The 15,911-nt window shown below is 49.2% G+C and overlaps 1 protein-coding gene across 3 annotated transcripts in view; it reads left to right on the forward strand.

Annotated features, from left to right (window-relative positions):
- SCHIP1 (schwannomin interacting protein 1) overlaps positions 1 to 15,911 on the forward strand; it is a 146,573-nt gene that overhangs the window by 95,900 nt on the left and 34,762 nt on the right. For 2 of the 3 annotated variants that reach the window (XM_075546974.1, XM_075546973.1), the window contains exon 3: positions 15,572 to 15,690. In XM_075546974.1, coding sequence (XP_075403089.1) covers positions 15,572 to 15,690 — 119 coding nt within the window. Of the gene's footprint in view, positions 1 to 15,571; positions 15,695 to 15,911 lie in introns of all 3 variants that reach the window. The other variant, XM_075546975.1, reaches the window with a different exon arrangement.

Genomic DNA, 15,911 nt, shown 5'->3' on the forward strand with positions numbered 1-15,911 from the left:
TCTCTGTTCACGTGTCCTGCTCATTCAACAGCCAGCCCATTGGTGTGCCTTTATCCAATGCCTGGCAGTGGTCTGGATGCTGTGGCGAAAACAAGATGAATGGGCACAGATTCCTCACCTCTTAGAAAAGGCTGGAAACCAAACTGGCTGTTGGAAAGAAGCCACAGCGGCTCTGGAAAAAAAAAAAACCCTGGTAAAAGAGAAAGAAAAGTTCACTGTGCACTGTGTCGGGTCACAGCCATCAGCGAAGGCCCCAAAGTCATTTTGGAAGTCAAGTCAACAGGCTGTGCATGCTGGCTCTCCCAGAGGGGCACGCCCCCATTTAAGGCTGTGATACTGTCGTAGGAGGAGAGGTACCCATGTCTCGAGGTGTTGAGCCCTAGTTTTTCCAAAAGCCATGCGTGATTACTAGCTTTCTTGCGTGTGCTTGTTTCTCCCATGGGGGAGCGTGGGAGGGGCCCGTGGCGCTCACTCCTTTAGGCTGTGCATAACCGAAGCAGAACGAAACCCGGCCTGCTCCTGTACCTTCTACGTAGTCGGTGGGACGTTTGAGTCGTGCGGCACCTTTATGTGGTGCTGTCCAACAGGGAGGATGTGTCTTCCGGCAGTGCAGTGGACGATATTTTGTTGTCATCTGTTAAGGTTTTTGATGACTAATTTCTGGAACTGGGTCACCAGACCTTTATTTCCTGCTTTGTCTTAAGCTGGAAATGCCACTAAAACCTACCCACCACGGAGGACCCTGTTGCTACTTAAAATACCTCTAGCATCTTAAGCACCATGCAGGCTACCACAGGAGATGGCACTGACAGAGGGGTGGTGACCATCAGAGGTGGCCCAGCCTCGTTGGTAAAAGTGGTTTGTGATCAGCTGCCAACCTAGAAGTTGATGGTTCATGCCCACCCAGCAGCTTCACGACAGGATCTGCTTCCATGAAAGTTAACCAGGCCCAGAGTCCCTGCCTGGAGTCAATTCAGATTTGTCACAAACCCTGCAGAGGAGCAGGGCTCTACCCTGTCACACATGGGGTCACCCTGAATGGAAGTTGACTCAAAGGCAAGCACTTTATTATTATGTGACTATATGTCATCTCGTAAGATGCAGGTTTCCTTGGTTTTAATTAACCTCCTTTGGCAAGATTTAATATCGACTGTGTCCTTCAAAGGAGAACATACTGAGTTTTAACCCCAGAGCATTAGCCTTGAGGAAGCTACCTTCGTGTTGTGAACACACCCCCCACCCCCACACACATACCCAGGGGTGAGCATTTGGTGGCTGGCATGACATGCAGCACTGGGCGGCATTCTGAGCTGTGTGTGGGCAGACATGGCCCCCCATCCAGAGTGAGGGCCTGTGATGCAAGGAATCTTAGACAAGGGAGACCTTCAGGAGGGAGAATCCCACCCCCAAGTGCAAGTACAAGGTTGGCTCATGAAGCAAACATGTTATCGTCATGTCCGCCATATGTGCAGCTCGCTCACTATTTGGGGAGAACAGGAATTGGGAGATGTGGGTGGATTAAAGAGCGGGTTTCTGTCGGGGACGGGCTGCAGGCATTACTTACTGTATAGAAACGGGCCTGTGCGCTCGCTTGGGCGGCACGTAGACTAGAAATGGGGCACAATGATCCCCCGGTTCTGCTGTTAAAAACTCAGGGGGAAACAGAGACCTGCGGCTCTTGGGGTGCCAGTGGAGCCGTGGATGCCAGATGAGGGGCGCTTTTGCTCGTGGTCTGTTCCTACAGCGTGGAGGTTGGTGAGGAACCCAGACTGGGTGCTGTGTTGGTGACATTTGCTGTTCCCAGTCACACACGTCCAGACATAAGATGGTGTCGCTAAATGGAAGCTTCACATGGGGACCCTTCGTGGGCCCATTTCTCCTGCAAACAGTAACTGTATTTTTTAATTAATTACAGGCCTATTTTTACTTGATGGCCATAATAATTTGATGATGCACACGTGTGTGTGTGTGTGTGTGTGTGTGTACGCGCACTTGTTTTTCTGCTTCTTGCACCAAAACATCCTCCAGCTGTGGGCCTCCCCCTCTGTCTATAAAGCCTGTAAACAAAACGAGAAGCCCTGGGAAAAGGCTGGGACGGGGCGGAAAGGCGCGTTCCCTTTGTGTAGCAGCCCTGTCACTGGCTGAATTTGAAAGAAAAGTTGATGGATCTTTTCCCCCTGCCTATATTAATAGAACAAAGCGCTGGTCTCGGGGCAAGGGGGTCCCTCTGTGTGTTGGAAATAAATTTCAGTATTCTACTGGGCTTCTTCCAGGAGACGAGACTTGCTCATCTGATTGAAAGACATGATCCGGTGGGGCTGGGGCAATCGCAAGCCTACCAGAGGCCTCTCACGGTCAAGATGATACTGTTTTCGCTGGGCCCTGGGACACCGGCCTCCCTGTGGCTGGCAGGGTTTGGATCTATTTTTGTCCCACACACGCTCCCCCTGGTTCAGAAGAAGGTTGCCGGTTTCCTCCCATAGCTCAGCCACGCTCGGCAGGGGAGTTGAATCAGCTGCCCCGGCTGAGGACCTCTTTTCCTCCACTGGGAGCTGAGAGGTGCTTGGAGAGGAATCCGGCGGGAACCTTCAGGAGAAGGTGGCAGCAGATGGTGGGGCGCAGGCTCTCCCCAGGCAGCGAGTCAGGAGCTGGGAGAGTGGCAGCTGCCCGGTGCCAGGGTGAGAGGACTGGCCGGGAAGCTGGGCGGGGCCGTGGCTCTGGACTGGAGGGGCACGAGGACACACACCAGCCGGACACAGACTTCTAGCTGCCTCTCCATGTCAGCATGAGCTGTCACCAGGGCCCTGGGCAGTTGGCACATAAAGCTATCTGCATGCACGAGAGGCTATTTCTAAAGTGAGATTCTGAAGTGTAAACGGATGAATTTGGACAGTGATGGAATGGGTGACGTCAGCCGTCAAGAATCGCCCTTGGATGTGGAGGGGAATTATAAAAAGGTAAGGTGGGGGCTTTTGTTCGTTAACAATGGGACATTTTACCCCCCCTCTGAGAAAGATCGCCCTTGAGAAGTGGCCACATTCCACGCTCAGTGGCCATTTGCAGAGCATGGTCCAGAAAAGGAAATTCACAGAATCCAATGCGTTCAACCGGAAGGGTTCATCGGTCCAATTTCCCCGGCTTGTGTTCATTAATATATTATAGCAGTGAGTTGATGACATGTGCTGTTACTCTGACGTTGAAGAGGCTCTAATATGCATTTAACTGCTAGGCAAGTTTTCCTGTAGAGAATTTTTAAAATAAATTATGGACATATGTTGACAATTCAATTTCAGTCAATAATTACTATACCTGAGTGCCACTACCGGTCACTGTGAGTTGGCATTGACTCGATGGCACTGAGTTGGAGAACTTTTGAAGTGGTTTTTAAAAATACCATTTAACCTCTCTTTCTAATTTTAATTTTTTTTTTTTTTAAGAATGGCAACCATAGAAAGTCCCTACGAAAGCCAGGGAGAGTTTGGCCTCTTGAAAAATGGACACACTATCGGCTATTTCTTTGCTTGCCTTTTCTTCTGATGGTCAGTAAATATATTCCGGGAATTTTTTATATGGCAATTGCCTGGTAATAACAGATCTAAGTAAAAATAGCAGTAGTCGTATGGGTGAGGTCACATAATTAAACTACAAGTATATGCTTGCCTGTCCACAGAGGGCTAAACACACCCTCAGCCTCCCCCTGATTATCTTCCACAAGTCAAGTGCAGGTCAGAGCACCGCACTGTATGAAGAACCAGGGCCCTTCCATCACCAACTGGGCACGAAGACTTCTTTTCGCTCAGAGGCAAATGTCATTTAATAGTCTCCCTGAACACACACACACACACACACACACACACACGTGCGCGCCCGCTACTAAATCTTTAATTAGACCGCATCTGCCATTAACCTTGTTCCCAGGCTGGGACGCAGAATGGAGCTTCTATCATGATGGCCCCCCAAGAATAATGATGCTTCATTCCATCCGCCCCGAGTCGGAACTGACCCAAAGGCACGTGTTAGGAGTGTGACTGTGGGTGCGTGGGGAGGCGATTTTAAGTACACATTTTATTTCTAGAGCAGCTCACTGTGGTTTCTGTTCTGTCTCCAAAAGCTGAAGCTGAAATAGGAGGAGGCTTCAAAACATTGGTGGAAGAATTCCATGATCTGTTCATTCCCTCCACCACCCCAAACTGGGTGAAGCCCCCTCGCATGTGAAAGAGGTGTGTGTGACTGGCCCTGTCCCCCACCTCCCCCTGCAGGCTTTTCCATCCCTTGCAAACCCCAGGAAGGAGGGGAGCGTCCAAGGTGACAAGTGCGCAGTTAGGAAACCCTGACACTTCCCAGCTGTCCCCTCTGCTGGAAAAAGGGTGTGCAAAAGACAGTGTCGCTCACTTATCAACCCCAGGCAGAACGAGGACTCCCATCTCAGACTACCTCTATTTTCAGGGCCAAAAAGTCGGCCACGGTTTTCTTTGTCAAGTTGTTTCCCAAACAGAAAAGTGTAGTCATTTGCACTTGGGAAAAATGGAAGGCATCCTAGCGCTGATGCAAGAGCAGCAAGTGAGTGACCACTGCAGTTTTATCCTGCTTAGAAATGAGGGTGAGCCCCAGTGCTTGGCATGAGGGAGTGGTGAAATGCAGGCAACCTGAGACGGAGCTGGCTAAGGCTACAAACAGGCCAGGCTAAAGTCGCTCTAAAGCATCCAACAACAACGAAACAGAGTTGCCTTGTGCAAGGCATTATCTATCGAGGGCAGTAAAATGAATGCCGCATGTGACTTTAGGAGAAATAGTATCTGATAGGTGAGTACAAAAGACCACGCGGTGAACGTTCTAGATGTGTGGGAATGCTTACAAGCCATCAGAAATTGTTTGGGAGCCTAAACAGGGGAGTTGGGTTTTTTGGTCAGTCCAGCTTCTTAATTATCTTTTCCGGGCAAGGTGTTCTCAAGTGTGATCTCTGTGTAGACCTCAGTGTGATGAAAATGTAAAAATAAAAAGCAAAAGCCCCATCCCCACTGGCAGTTGTATTAAGCGCTCCTAGTGAAACAGGGTAACATTAGCTTTAGGTTTTGTTTTGTTTTAATATACAGGATATACAAAAATAATTTATCTCATATAAAATCACTTTTCCTAATTAGAATCTTCCTCTTTAACCGTTTTATATCCCCTTCTCTAATCTGTTTGCTGTTTAGTTAGCTAAGTAGAAAATTAAATTAGATGTCATAAAACAGTGGTCTCCAGGCTGATTGACCTTGTATCCCAGCAGTAAAATGTTATTAAGCCCATGTCTCTAACGGGCCTATATTTTATTTATAGGGTGCATACATATTCCATTGTATAACTGTGATACCTATATCTTTATGTATACAATCACACACATACATACACCCACACTAATAGGTTTTTTTTAAAAACATTTTTATTTTCAGTTCTAAAAACGCCTTCCTTCACCCTATCCTGGGATATTTGCACCCCATTTGGAGGTTGACTGTCAAAAACAATCGGAAAATTAGTCTGCTCTGGCCTGGGTCCTGTAGAATTCCCTGTAGCAGTCGGGCTAATAAATACCACGTGTGTATAGGGATTGTTTTACAGGGCTGTTCTAGAGTGAGACAAACAGCCTTCAGGGGAAAAGGTCATTTTCCGACGACTAAAATTAGATTCCATGGAGGCAAAGGAAGGAGAAGAGCATGTATCTGTGCGTGTTCCCTTAGGAAGGTCCTAAGTGTAGGAAGGACGCTTCGCCGGGGCCCTGTGGCTTATCCAACAGCCATCGTAGCCCAGCCACTCAGCAGAGAACAGACCTGGATGCGCGCAGGACAGCCCGCCCCTCAGCAGAGCAGAGGGGGGCTTGGGGGGAGCACCCCCCATCTGGCAATGCCTCGTCTTCTGGTACACAGCCATACAGCTGGTTGTCTCCCGGGCCAAGGGGACACGTGCCCCCTAACCCCATCAGCTCGCCTCTCCCAGGAGCCCCCTGTGTTCCTGGAACCACGAGAGGTCTCGGTTACAGAGGGAACCCAGCCCTCCAGGAGTTCCCAGTGTCAGCTGTGAGGCATAGAAACAAATGGACCGACAGAGAATCCTTCCTGCCTGTCGTGAGGCACTGTTGAGTTGGCACTGGCTCTTTCCTAACGGATGGTCAGCAGTTCAAAACCACTAGCCACTCTGCAGAGAAAGAGGAGGTGTTCTACTCACAGGTTTTCACTACCCCACCAGGACAGTCCTACCCTGTTGTAGATGGTGGCTAAGAGTCAGAATTGACTTGCTGCTCAGGGATTTTTTTGGAATGTCTAAAGAAAAAGCAAGGCCAGCCTCACCACTTTGACTACAACCTGCTGACTGTCTTCTAAAACTGGTTTGTTAGTTTGTTCTGGAGGTCCAGGGTATGTTCCACATTCTTTGCCACACCACAATTCCCATGTACCCATTCTTCTTCTGCCCCTCGATTTCGCTGTCCGGCTTTTGTAGTCCTCTGAGGAGGTTGGAAAGACCAGGGCTTGCATCAAGCCCGCCTTCAGAGGGACATCTCTCCTTTTAACATTTGGAAGAGACCTTCGACGGCCGGGTTCAGCAAACCCTTTGATGACCTGTCTACTGCTTCCGCGGATGTCGATTATTGATCCAAGTGGAATGGAATCAGGACAACCTCACTCTTTTTTCCTCAAATGTTCAAATCGTGATGGGAACTTGGAGAACTTAGAAACTGTGTAGGTTATGCAGTCCCAGAGGGGTGGAAATTCAGAGTACAGAGAGAGAGAGAGAGAGAGAGAGAGAGAGAGAGAGAGAGAGAGAGAGAGAGAGAGAGAGAGAGAATATGGAATACACTCTGTTGTGGCAGAAGACTAGCTCCAGCTCTGCCCCAAGCAGAGGAGATGCTCTCGGGGAAGTTGGCATTCCTTCTGTTCCCAGGTACCTGCACAGCAGCAGGAGCAGCGAGCAGCAGACAGGCGGGCTGTGTGTGGTCAGAGCAGTGGGGAAAGCCTGCTTTGTCCCGCAGAGGCGCTGCCTCCAGTGTTGTGCATCCAATTATGGTGAAAGATTAGGGCGGGCCCTGTGAAAAAATTAAAAGGCTAGAAGGAACAATATTTAAAGTGGAGCCACAGCTGCGCCTCATGTTTTTTTAAAAAGGTGAATGGAAATGACTGCTTGAGATAAACTGCAATAAACAGGAACGCAGAATGCCAGCTGCCATTCCAGACTAGTGGCTCTGCCCTCCCCACCCAATTACAGAGGAAAAGCAGCCATCCGCCTCCATTAACCCTTGGGGCTTCCTGCCTGCGAGAGCACCTGGAGCTCTGTTCACTCGCCCAGCTCCACCTCCGTGACCTGGGGGGGGGACGGGGCAGGGCCCACCCACCCTCAGGGCTGCTTCTTGGGCTCCTTCTCTTTAAAGGGAGACATGCCCCCCCCCCCTGCTCTCCGATGTTACTGAGCCTTCCCAGCGAGCGCTGAGATCAGGGTTCTTTACAGCACACCACACTGCGGGGCGCACCTTGGTTAGCCGGCCTGGCTGATCAGGAGAGGGACCATCCTAGGTAATTAGATGTTGCAGTTTAATGCTGTGCATATGACAGGGCTTCTTTATCACCACGTGATCCTCGGCCTCTTTGTCTCAGTGCCACTTTCTTGCTCTTCTCCCCACTTTCCCTCAACCTCTGGCTCTCTTCCACCCCTCGGCTCAGCTCGCCAACCCGCCCCATTTCTCCCTGTGATTTGAATGACAAGGGCCATCCAATCTCCTTGGGTGGTGTCAGTGATTTGTCCTCAGCTACTGATGGAAAGGCTGGCGGTTCAAATGCACTCCGTGGCAATGCGGAAGAAAGGGCTGGCAACATCCTTCTCTAAGATGACGCACGGCCTTGGAAAACCCTGTGGGCCCCAATGCCACTGGGAAGCACATGGCGTCTGCATGAGTCCGACTCAGCTGCATGGCGGCGAATTGGGTTTTCCTGGGTTAGCCAACCAAGACGTTTTCCCCTTCTGTGCCAAAGACTTTCTAAATAGTATTTCACTTCATCCTTAAAACACCCTATCAGGAGTAGATCCCCTTTTCAGAAGGAAAACCAGGGACTCTATTCATGGAAACACAGGTTAAAGAACAAGGCTCCTCCCAGAGGATCCGACTGGATGGGAGTAACCTACAACAGGGTGAGCACTTAGATCACCCGACACCCCAAATCACCCGGTTCTTTCCACAGACCGATACTGACTTCCCCATTCTGACCCAGGGACAAGCCCATGCTTTCTCGCAGCAAGGAACCAGTGGTGCTGGAAACTATTCCAAAATGTGCCATCAGTTCTCCCTTTTCCCTGTTTTGAAGAAAATGAAATAAAATCTCCATGAGCAAGCAAATTCCATACTTCCGGTTCTTAATGGTTAACACCCCCGTGCTCTGATGCTGCCTGTAAATGTTGGGGAGCAGGGCGAGCTGAGTCAAGAAGCAAGAGTGACTCCCACTTTCCTAAGGAAGTGTCCTTATTCCCGGGGAGCTGCCACAGCCCCGGCAGCACTCCAGGTGCGCGCTGCTGCTGGGACGAGGCAGCTCTCACTGGGCAAGAGGTGGCCCTGAGCGCACGGGTCATTAATTGCTTCAAAACAGGCTTCCTGGCAAGGCAGCTGCACATGGCATCCACCTGGCTCCACAGCCTGTTTGGACACTCCATGTGGAGCAGATTTCTGCTCAGTTAGCAAAGAACCAATCTGTGTTTCATCTAGCTACTTGATCTGTTGAGTTGCTTTAAAGGCCTGGTTCTCGGAAGGCTGGGCCTCCAACCGGCAGTGCGACAGCATCTGGAAACTCATTGGAAATGCATCGCCCGGCCCACATTCCCCAGACCAGAGAAACCACCGTGCTTCCACAAGCCCTCCGGCAAGCATATCACTCCTGGTGGAAAGGAAGGGGCCCCTGATGGCATGATGGGCTGCTAACTGCAAAGTCGGTGGTTCAAGCCCACCAGCTGCACCCCAGGAGAAAGATGAGGCTGTGTTCTACTGTAGAGATGGACAGTCTTAGGGAACTTTTGGGAGCAGGTGGCAGTGAGTTTGGTGTTCTGATTTGGCGTAAAGAAGCCTGTGATGAAAGAGAGCCTCATTCTGCTTGCCTGTGGCTGTTTGTGAAGCTATTCTCCAGATAGACCAGCATCTCAGCAGCCCTTCCCAAGGTGGACAGGTGAAAGTTAGAAATACACGGTGTCTTCCCGGGTGGGTGGGAGTTACCCGGGAAAGAGGTGGAAGGTGGGAAGTGCTGGGGGACACTCTCTTTCCCCCATGCCCCTTTCTCACTGTGGAATCCTGCCCAGCCCCAGATTATTCCTGCTCCAGAGCTTGAATCTGCTTTTATTCCCAAAGCTCCACAGCCCATGTTCATTATGCGGGGCCCCTGGCTTCCCAGGCTCAGCTACATGGAGTGTGTGAGAAGCTGCTTCCCCAGTCAGATGTGGGCTGTCCCGCTGGGTGGGTCTCATCCCCTCCACAGGAGGCAGAGGGAGCCACTGGGCACAGGGGCTCCAGCACCACACCGGGGTCACTGGCTGGAGCGCAGGTAGCGCACTCGGTTGCTGACCAGAAGGTAGGGGGTTCTGTTCATTCAGAGGCACCTCGGAAGAAAGGCCTGGTGATCTCAGTCTCAACAAATTGTTCATGAAAATCTGTAGAGCCCACTTCAACTCTAGCGTCATACCTAGGGTCACTGTGAGTCGGCACTTATAGGGGTGGCACACAGCTTTAGGATTAGGGTGTCACTTCCTGAAGCGTCTTACTGATAAGCCTCAAAGACACCTACACACCCCAAAAACAAAACCAAAAACACCACAAGGTGCTTCAAAAAGTTCACGGACAAATCCCACTTAAATCATTTTATTGGGGGCTCTTACAGCTCTTATAACAATCCATACAGACATTGTATCAAACACATTTGTACATATGTTGCCATCATCATTCTCAAAACATTTTCTTTCTGCTTGAGCCCTTGGTATCAGCTCCTCTTTTTCCCCTCCTTCCCCACCCTCCGACCCTCATGAACCCCTGATAAATTATAAGTGATTATTATTTTCAGATCTGACACTGTCTCCCATTGCCTACATTTCTGTTCTTCGTCCCCCTGGGGGCGGAGGGTAATATGTCAATCATTGTGGTGTCGTCAGTTCCCCGTTTCTTCTATTACCTTCCCCTTTCATTTTTCCATCAACTTTTTGAAGCTCGCTTGTATGCTTCATCAGTTAGATTGTGGAAATGAAGAAAACAGCGTCTGGTTTATCAATGTGTCTGGGTGGGGGGGGCTTGCAGATAAAGATGGTGTGGTTCCTGCTTCTCAGACATGGGGGCTCTGCTGCAAGCCAGGTCATCCTGGGGAGGCTGCAGGTGTGAATTGAGCCAGAGATGAAGGCATATCCCACCCCCACCAGAAGGGCAGGTGGCAGGGCAGGGGGCAGTAAGGGCAGAATCCCCAAGGATGTGTGGGAGGGGTTGAGGGGCTGGTTAGGCTTCGAGATAGATGGTATCTATTAAAACAGAACATTTTGCCTTTTGCTCCTTTTACCAAATGCCCCTGTTATTTTCAGTTTGGGGTGTGGCAGGAGCAGTGTGGCGTGTGGACATTGCTTGTGCTGGCCTGGGGCTCATGAAGTGCTCAGTGGTCTGTGCTCTAAGCTCATGGCTTATGCTGGAGCCTATCTGCCCAGGCACAGGGGTGGCAGTGGGGAATTCAGAGGCCGGCAGGACAGTAACAGCCGCAGGCTGCATCCTGGTGGGTTGCTCAGCCCGTTTGGTCTTGTTTTTACTCTCATCTTGATCTGAATCGCTTTTCCTCCTCATAGCGATGTGCCTGTATTCCTCAGTCACTCTTTTTGCGTTTTGCTAGCAATGTCAACTTTAGATGTTTCATTTTGTTTTATGGGCGTATTTCCCAAGGCTGTTTTAGGAATGGACGAGGCTCCACTGACCATCATCAGCAGAGCCAAGCTGCAGCTTCCACCTGCCCGCTGAGCCATTCCTAACTGGGGAGGTTTTTGGCCCTGGGGGTGTGGAGGCATACTTGTTCTGCATGCATATATTTCTTAGAGAACAGAGGCCCCACACCCACTTACTCTACACGTGCGTAACAAAAGGAAATGATTTTAAAAGTTGAACTTTAAGAGAGAAACCTTGATATGATTGGACGATTGAACTGTTCAGTTATATGGTATCTAAATTATGTACCAATAAAACTTGGGGGGGAAAGAAGACTTTAAAACAGCAAGAGAGAGAGAGACCTATATTGTATTAGTTCATGGGATCCTCGTTACTTTGTGAGGCTTGCCTGTGTTTCTAAAGGAAAGCTGAACAGAAGTGCCCAAACCAAAAGGCCCCACGGCCATCAAGTAGATGCCAGTTCACGAGGACCCTCGAGGGCAGAGTGGAGCTGCTTCTTTGGGTTTCCGAGACTGGAAATCTTTACGGGAATAGGCAGCCTCATCTTTCTTCTGCCGTGTGACTGGCGGATTTGAACCACTGACCTTGTGGTTAGTAGACATGTTTCATCCACTGCACCACCAGAGATTTTATTCAAACAGTAGTGCCAGGGGGGGTCCAGTGAGGAGATCTCTGAATTGTAAATATTTATGTTTACAATTAGGTCTGGGAATGTACTAACAGTTCAGTGATTGCTCCTTTTCTGGGTTGGCATCCCGTCCGTCTGGTCCAGGAGAGAAGTGAATGTGTCATTGTTTTAAGTCTCACATTCCATCCCCAGCATGGTACCCAGAGTTTTTCCACCTGAACCCCAAGCCCTTCAATGTGGCTGAGCAGCAGGCGAGAGCAGAAAGATCTGGGCCCAGAAAGCTTGGAAATCTTAAGTCCTGCCTCTTCTACTTATCAGCTCGATAACCTTTCTCCCCCTCAATGTCCTCATCTTCAAAGCCGGGAATGTTAGAGGATGAACCATAAACAGCGGCTGTTTATTCGAGGCTTACGCTGGGCCAGGTACAGCTGATAAACAGTTTGCATCCATTCCCCCTTTTAACCTGCCAACTTCACGTGAGCTCTCGGCTGCGGAGGGCTTTCCAGGCACAGAGCCCTCAGTGCTGGGACTGAGCAAGCAAACTACTGACTACTCGACATTTGAGTTTCAAATTCAACACCACTGGGCTACTTCATACAGAATGTTCACATGTCTCAGACCCTCTAGAAAGAAAGGAAACCTAGCAAGTGAGAAGCCAGGAGTAAGTAAATCAGGGGAGAGAAAACAAAGAAAGAGAGAGAGAGAGAAATTATTATTTAAGCCTCATTAGGAATGTAAGAAATTAAAATTTTAAAAACACCACTGGTGTCTATCAAATTGCAAACCATGTCCTAAGTGAGCGTGGTGTTAGCCAGGCTCCGGTGGAGGCTGTACCATTCACATTGCTGGGGGTGGGGCGTGTCAACTGGAGCAGCTTTGCCGGACAGCCATGTGGCAGCATGTGTCAGGAGCCTCCACAAATGTCCGCACTAAGCTGATCTGGTAATTCCACTTCCAGAAATGTATTCTGAGGAAACCATCAGACATGCGGACAAGGATTTGTGTAAAAATGCTAACTTCTGTGTTCTTTCTATTTGGCCACACCCCAAACAGCTAACGATAGAATGAAATGATAGGTAGCTATCGAGTGGTATGCTTTTAAAGAACGTGCCTACTCTTTGCGATCAACACTTCCAGTACCTGATGTTTTGCGTTTACGACAATAGTAAAAGGCTTATCTGACTGTTGGGCACATGAACGAGCTACGTCTGGCATTGCTTGGCTCACCCAGGTGCCCGGTGACAGATTGCTGGCAGTGGTCGTTACAGTTATGTGTCAGTGTGACTGGGCCATGATTCTCAGAGGTTTGGCAGTTAGGTAATGATGTAATTTGGCAGTTATATAATGATGTAATTTGGCAGTTAGTTAATGATGTAGTCATCCTTCGTTTTTTCATTAATGAGCTTCGCTTCGCCTCACTACCTGGTCTTTGGAACCTGACCTTGTGGATCAGTGATTAGTTGGTTGTATTACATGTTACGAGGGAAATTCTCAAAGTAAACAGTCAGAACCCAACTTTATGAAAAGGGTAAAAAAATACACTCATAAGATAAAAACACTGTAAGGAAATATGCCAATACATTAATGGCGGATTCTCTTCAAGTATTGGGATTATAAGTTAAGTTCATAGTTTTCTTCACACTTTTATTTTTTTTAATGGGAGAGGAGACTAAGTGGGGGAAAGGGTGTGTTACAAATAACCTTCTATATCTATTAATGAAGTAATTCATGAAGCAGGCAAAGAGTGGTAATTATTGGAGATCTAGAAAAAAATCGGTGGCATTGAGTCAATTCTGATTTATAGCAATCCAACAGGACAGAGTAGAACTGACCATGAGACTGTAACTCTTTATGGGAAGAGAAAGCCTCCTCTTTCTTCCTAGGAGAGGCTGGTGGTTTTGAACTGCTGACCCTGGAGTTAGCAGCCCAGTACAGAAAGCATCACACCATCGAGGCTCCTTATAGCTATTATATACAGACAGCTATATCCAGAGGCCACATTTGAAATAAAGCTACCAATATAAGTACAGATAGATGAGAGCTAGCAGAATACTTGGAGTGGCCAGAGATTAAAAAGGATTAGAGTTAAGGAGAATGGAGATGAGCGTTCCTTGGGTGAAACCCAACCCAACCCACGACCATTGAGTTGATTCCGATGACTTCCAGAGCTCTCTAGCACAGAGCAGAACTGCCCGCATAGGGTTTCCAAGGGGTCTTTATGGAAGCAGACCACCTCGTCTTTGTTGTTCTTGTCAGCACTGCCAGATAGTCCGTTCTGCACTGTCCACGTCCATGATCACCAGCCGCCTTCTGGCTGCCCGTTGCCTGAAATGCAGCAAGTGTGACTGTGAATTCTAATTATCTGAGTGTTAATGTAAGTAGACACACGTGACACAAGACTACCAGCCTGCATAGCTGGAACGGCTGGAACAAGAGTACACTGCCCTTCCAAGGAGCTTGACAACGCAGGGCTTCAGCCTTTGGCTGTTAATCCCAAGGTGGGCGCTTTGAACCCGCCAGCCAGTCTTGGGGCAAGAAATGGTACTCTGCTTCCATAAAGGTGACCGTAACCTTGGAAAGCCTGTGGGGCGGTTCTCCTTTGCTCTGTGGAGACGCTCTGAGTGGGAATAAACTCAACAATAATGGGCATCATACGTCCTTCACTGGGGCAGAACCGACGTCATTTTCAGCCAGCCTCCCTGCATGTTGCACGTATTATCTTTCTAACTTGGGATCCTCAGCCAGGGGCTCAGAGCTTCCACGTGTGATTCCTGGGTGATGGTGGAAGTGTGCCCGTGGCTGCAGCCCCTCCTAATGGCACAGCCAAGAGAGTCCCAGGCCTCTAGTAGCCACGCCCAATCGAGTGACCTGGGTTGGGCTTTGTCTGAACTACTCCCGGGAGCATTAAGACCCCATTCTTGCAGTCATCACCGTCCCCAAAAGACAGAGCCAGAATCCCGTGTCAACCCTGGATTTCTAATGCGCTGGGCTTGGTTTCTTGTTGCCATTTTATTTTTAACTAAGGAAATCATTTCTAATGTTTTCTCCTGTGGCTTAAAGGGTTTAAAGGTTCAGCATGGTGAGTTTTTATGGGGCTTTTATGGGCAGCAAAGTGTTGTAAACATACCCAAATTATCACAGTAGTGTAGTTTACGAAATCCTTTTCCTATGCAAACCAACCTGACTTCCCTTCAGAATATGAAACAGATGGGTCCAATTAGAAGTCTCTCACTATTCCAGACACTGTGTTCAGGGTTTGGTTCACTTTCGAAGCCCTGTGTGGTTGGGGTGACTTGCGAGGAAGCAGTGGTCCTCAAGAAGGCTGAGAGGCCTGGTGGAGACAGAGATCGTGTATCTCTCGTATCCTTGGCTCCACGCCCCTCAGAGGTGTACTGGGAAACTCATGGAGACTTGGGGCATATTGGTTGATGAGTTAATGCTCTTAGAATAGAAAAGGTGGCCTAAAGGGGTGATCTGGGGAAAGGCCACGCTTCAGCGACAAGCCACCGATCCAGGAGAAGGTGTTTGTCCTCTCCGGCTTCGGTCTGCCACATCTCGCAGCTGGGAAGCAGAAGGACCGCGGCAGTCTCTGGGTGGTGCGGTCACATACCTGGATTGGAGCCAACCCAGAAACCCTTGCTTTCACCTAGGAAGAAAGGGTGGGCGATCGACCTCCCAAAAATGAGCCATAAAAAGCCACTATGGAGCAGAGCCCTACTCTGATCTACCCAGTTCTGCTGACGCCCTGACCTCATCTTCCTCCTGTGGAGTGGCTGGAGGATTCAAACCAGCCACCTTTAGGTTGGTAGCCAAGTGCGGAATCACTTCGCCAACAGGGGCCCTTGAAACCAGTGGAGACGGGTTTGCTTGCAATGCTCAGTAATCCAAATGCTCTTGCGCTGTGGCTCCGGTGTTTATTTTGCCTCTCATGTTACAGTTCTAGGAGACGCGGTATCCATCTCAACCTGCGTGGGGTTGTGGTGGGTCTGCCCCCTGACCGGCATTCTGTTCTCTTTCTGAACTTTTAGGCACAGAAAAATGAGCGAGAATCCATCAGACAGAAGTTGGCCCTTGGAAGCTTCTTTGATGATGGCCCAGGAATTTATACAGGCTGTAGCAAGAGCGGAAAGCCAAGCCTTTCATCTCGGTGAGTGAATGTTTTTTGAGTGGATCTTCTGATACGGACCTAATGGCCTTCGCCATTTGACTACATGTCTAATCAAGGATACCCTTTAAATCTTTGGGTGCCCCCCCTTTTTGTTTTTAAGTAATGCTATCATTTTATGTGGGTTTTTAGATAGCTCCCTCCTTACCAATTTTTTTTTTTGGAAGGGGCGGGGTGGTAAGGAGCCGGTGTCATTTGCCCAG

Source organism: Tenrec ecaudatus, chromosome 4 (genome assembly GCF_050624435.1).
Source record: "Tenrec ecaudatus isolate mTenEca1 chromosome 4, mTenEca1.hap1, whole genome shotgun sequence".
Classification (NCBI taxonomy): Eukaryota; Metazoa; Chordata; class Mammalia; order Afrosoricida; family Tenrecidae; genus Tenrec; species Tenrec ecaudatus.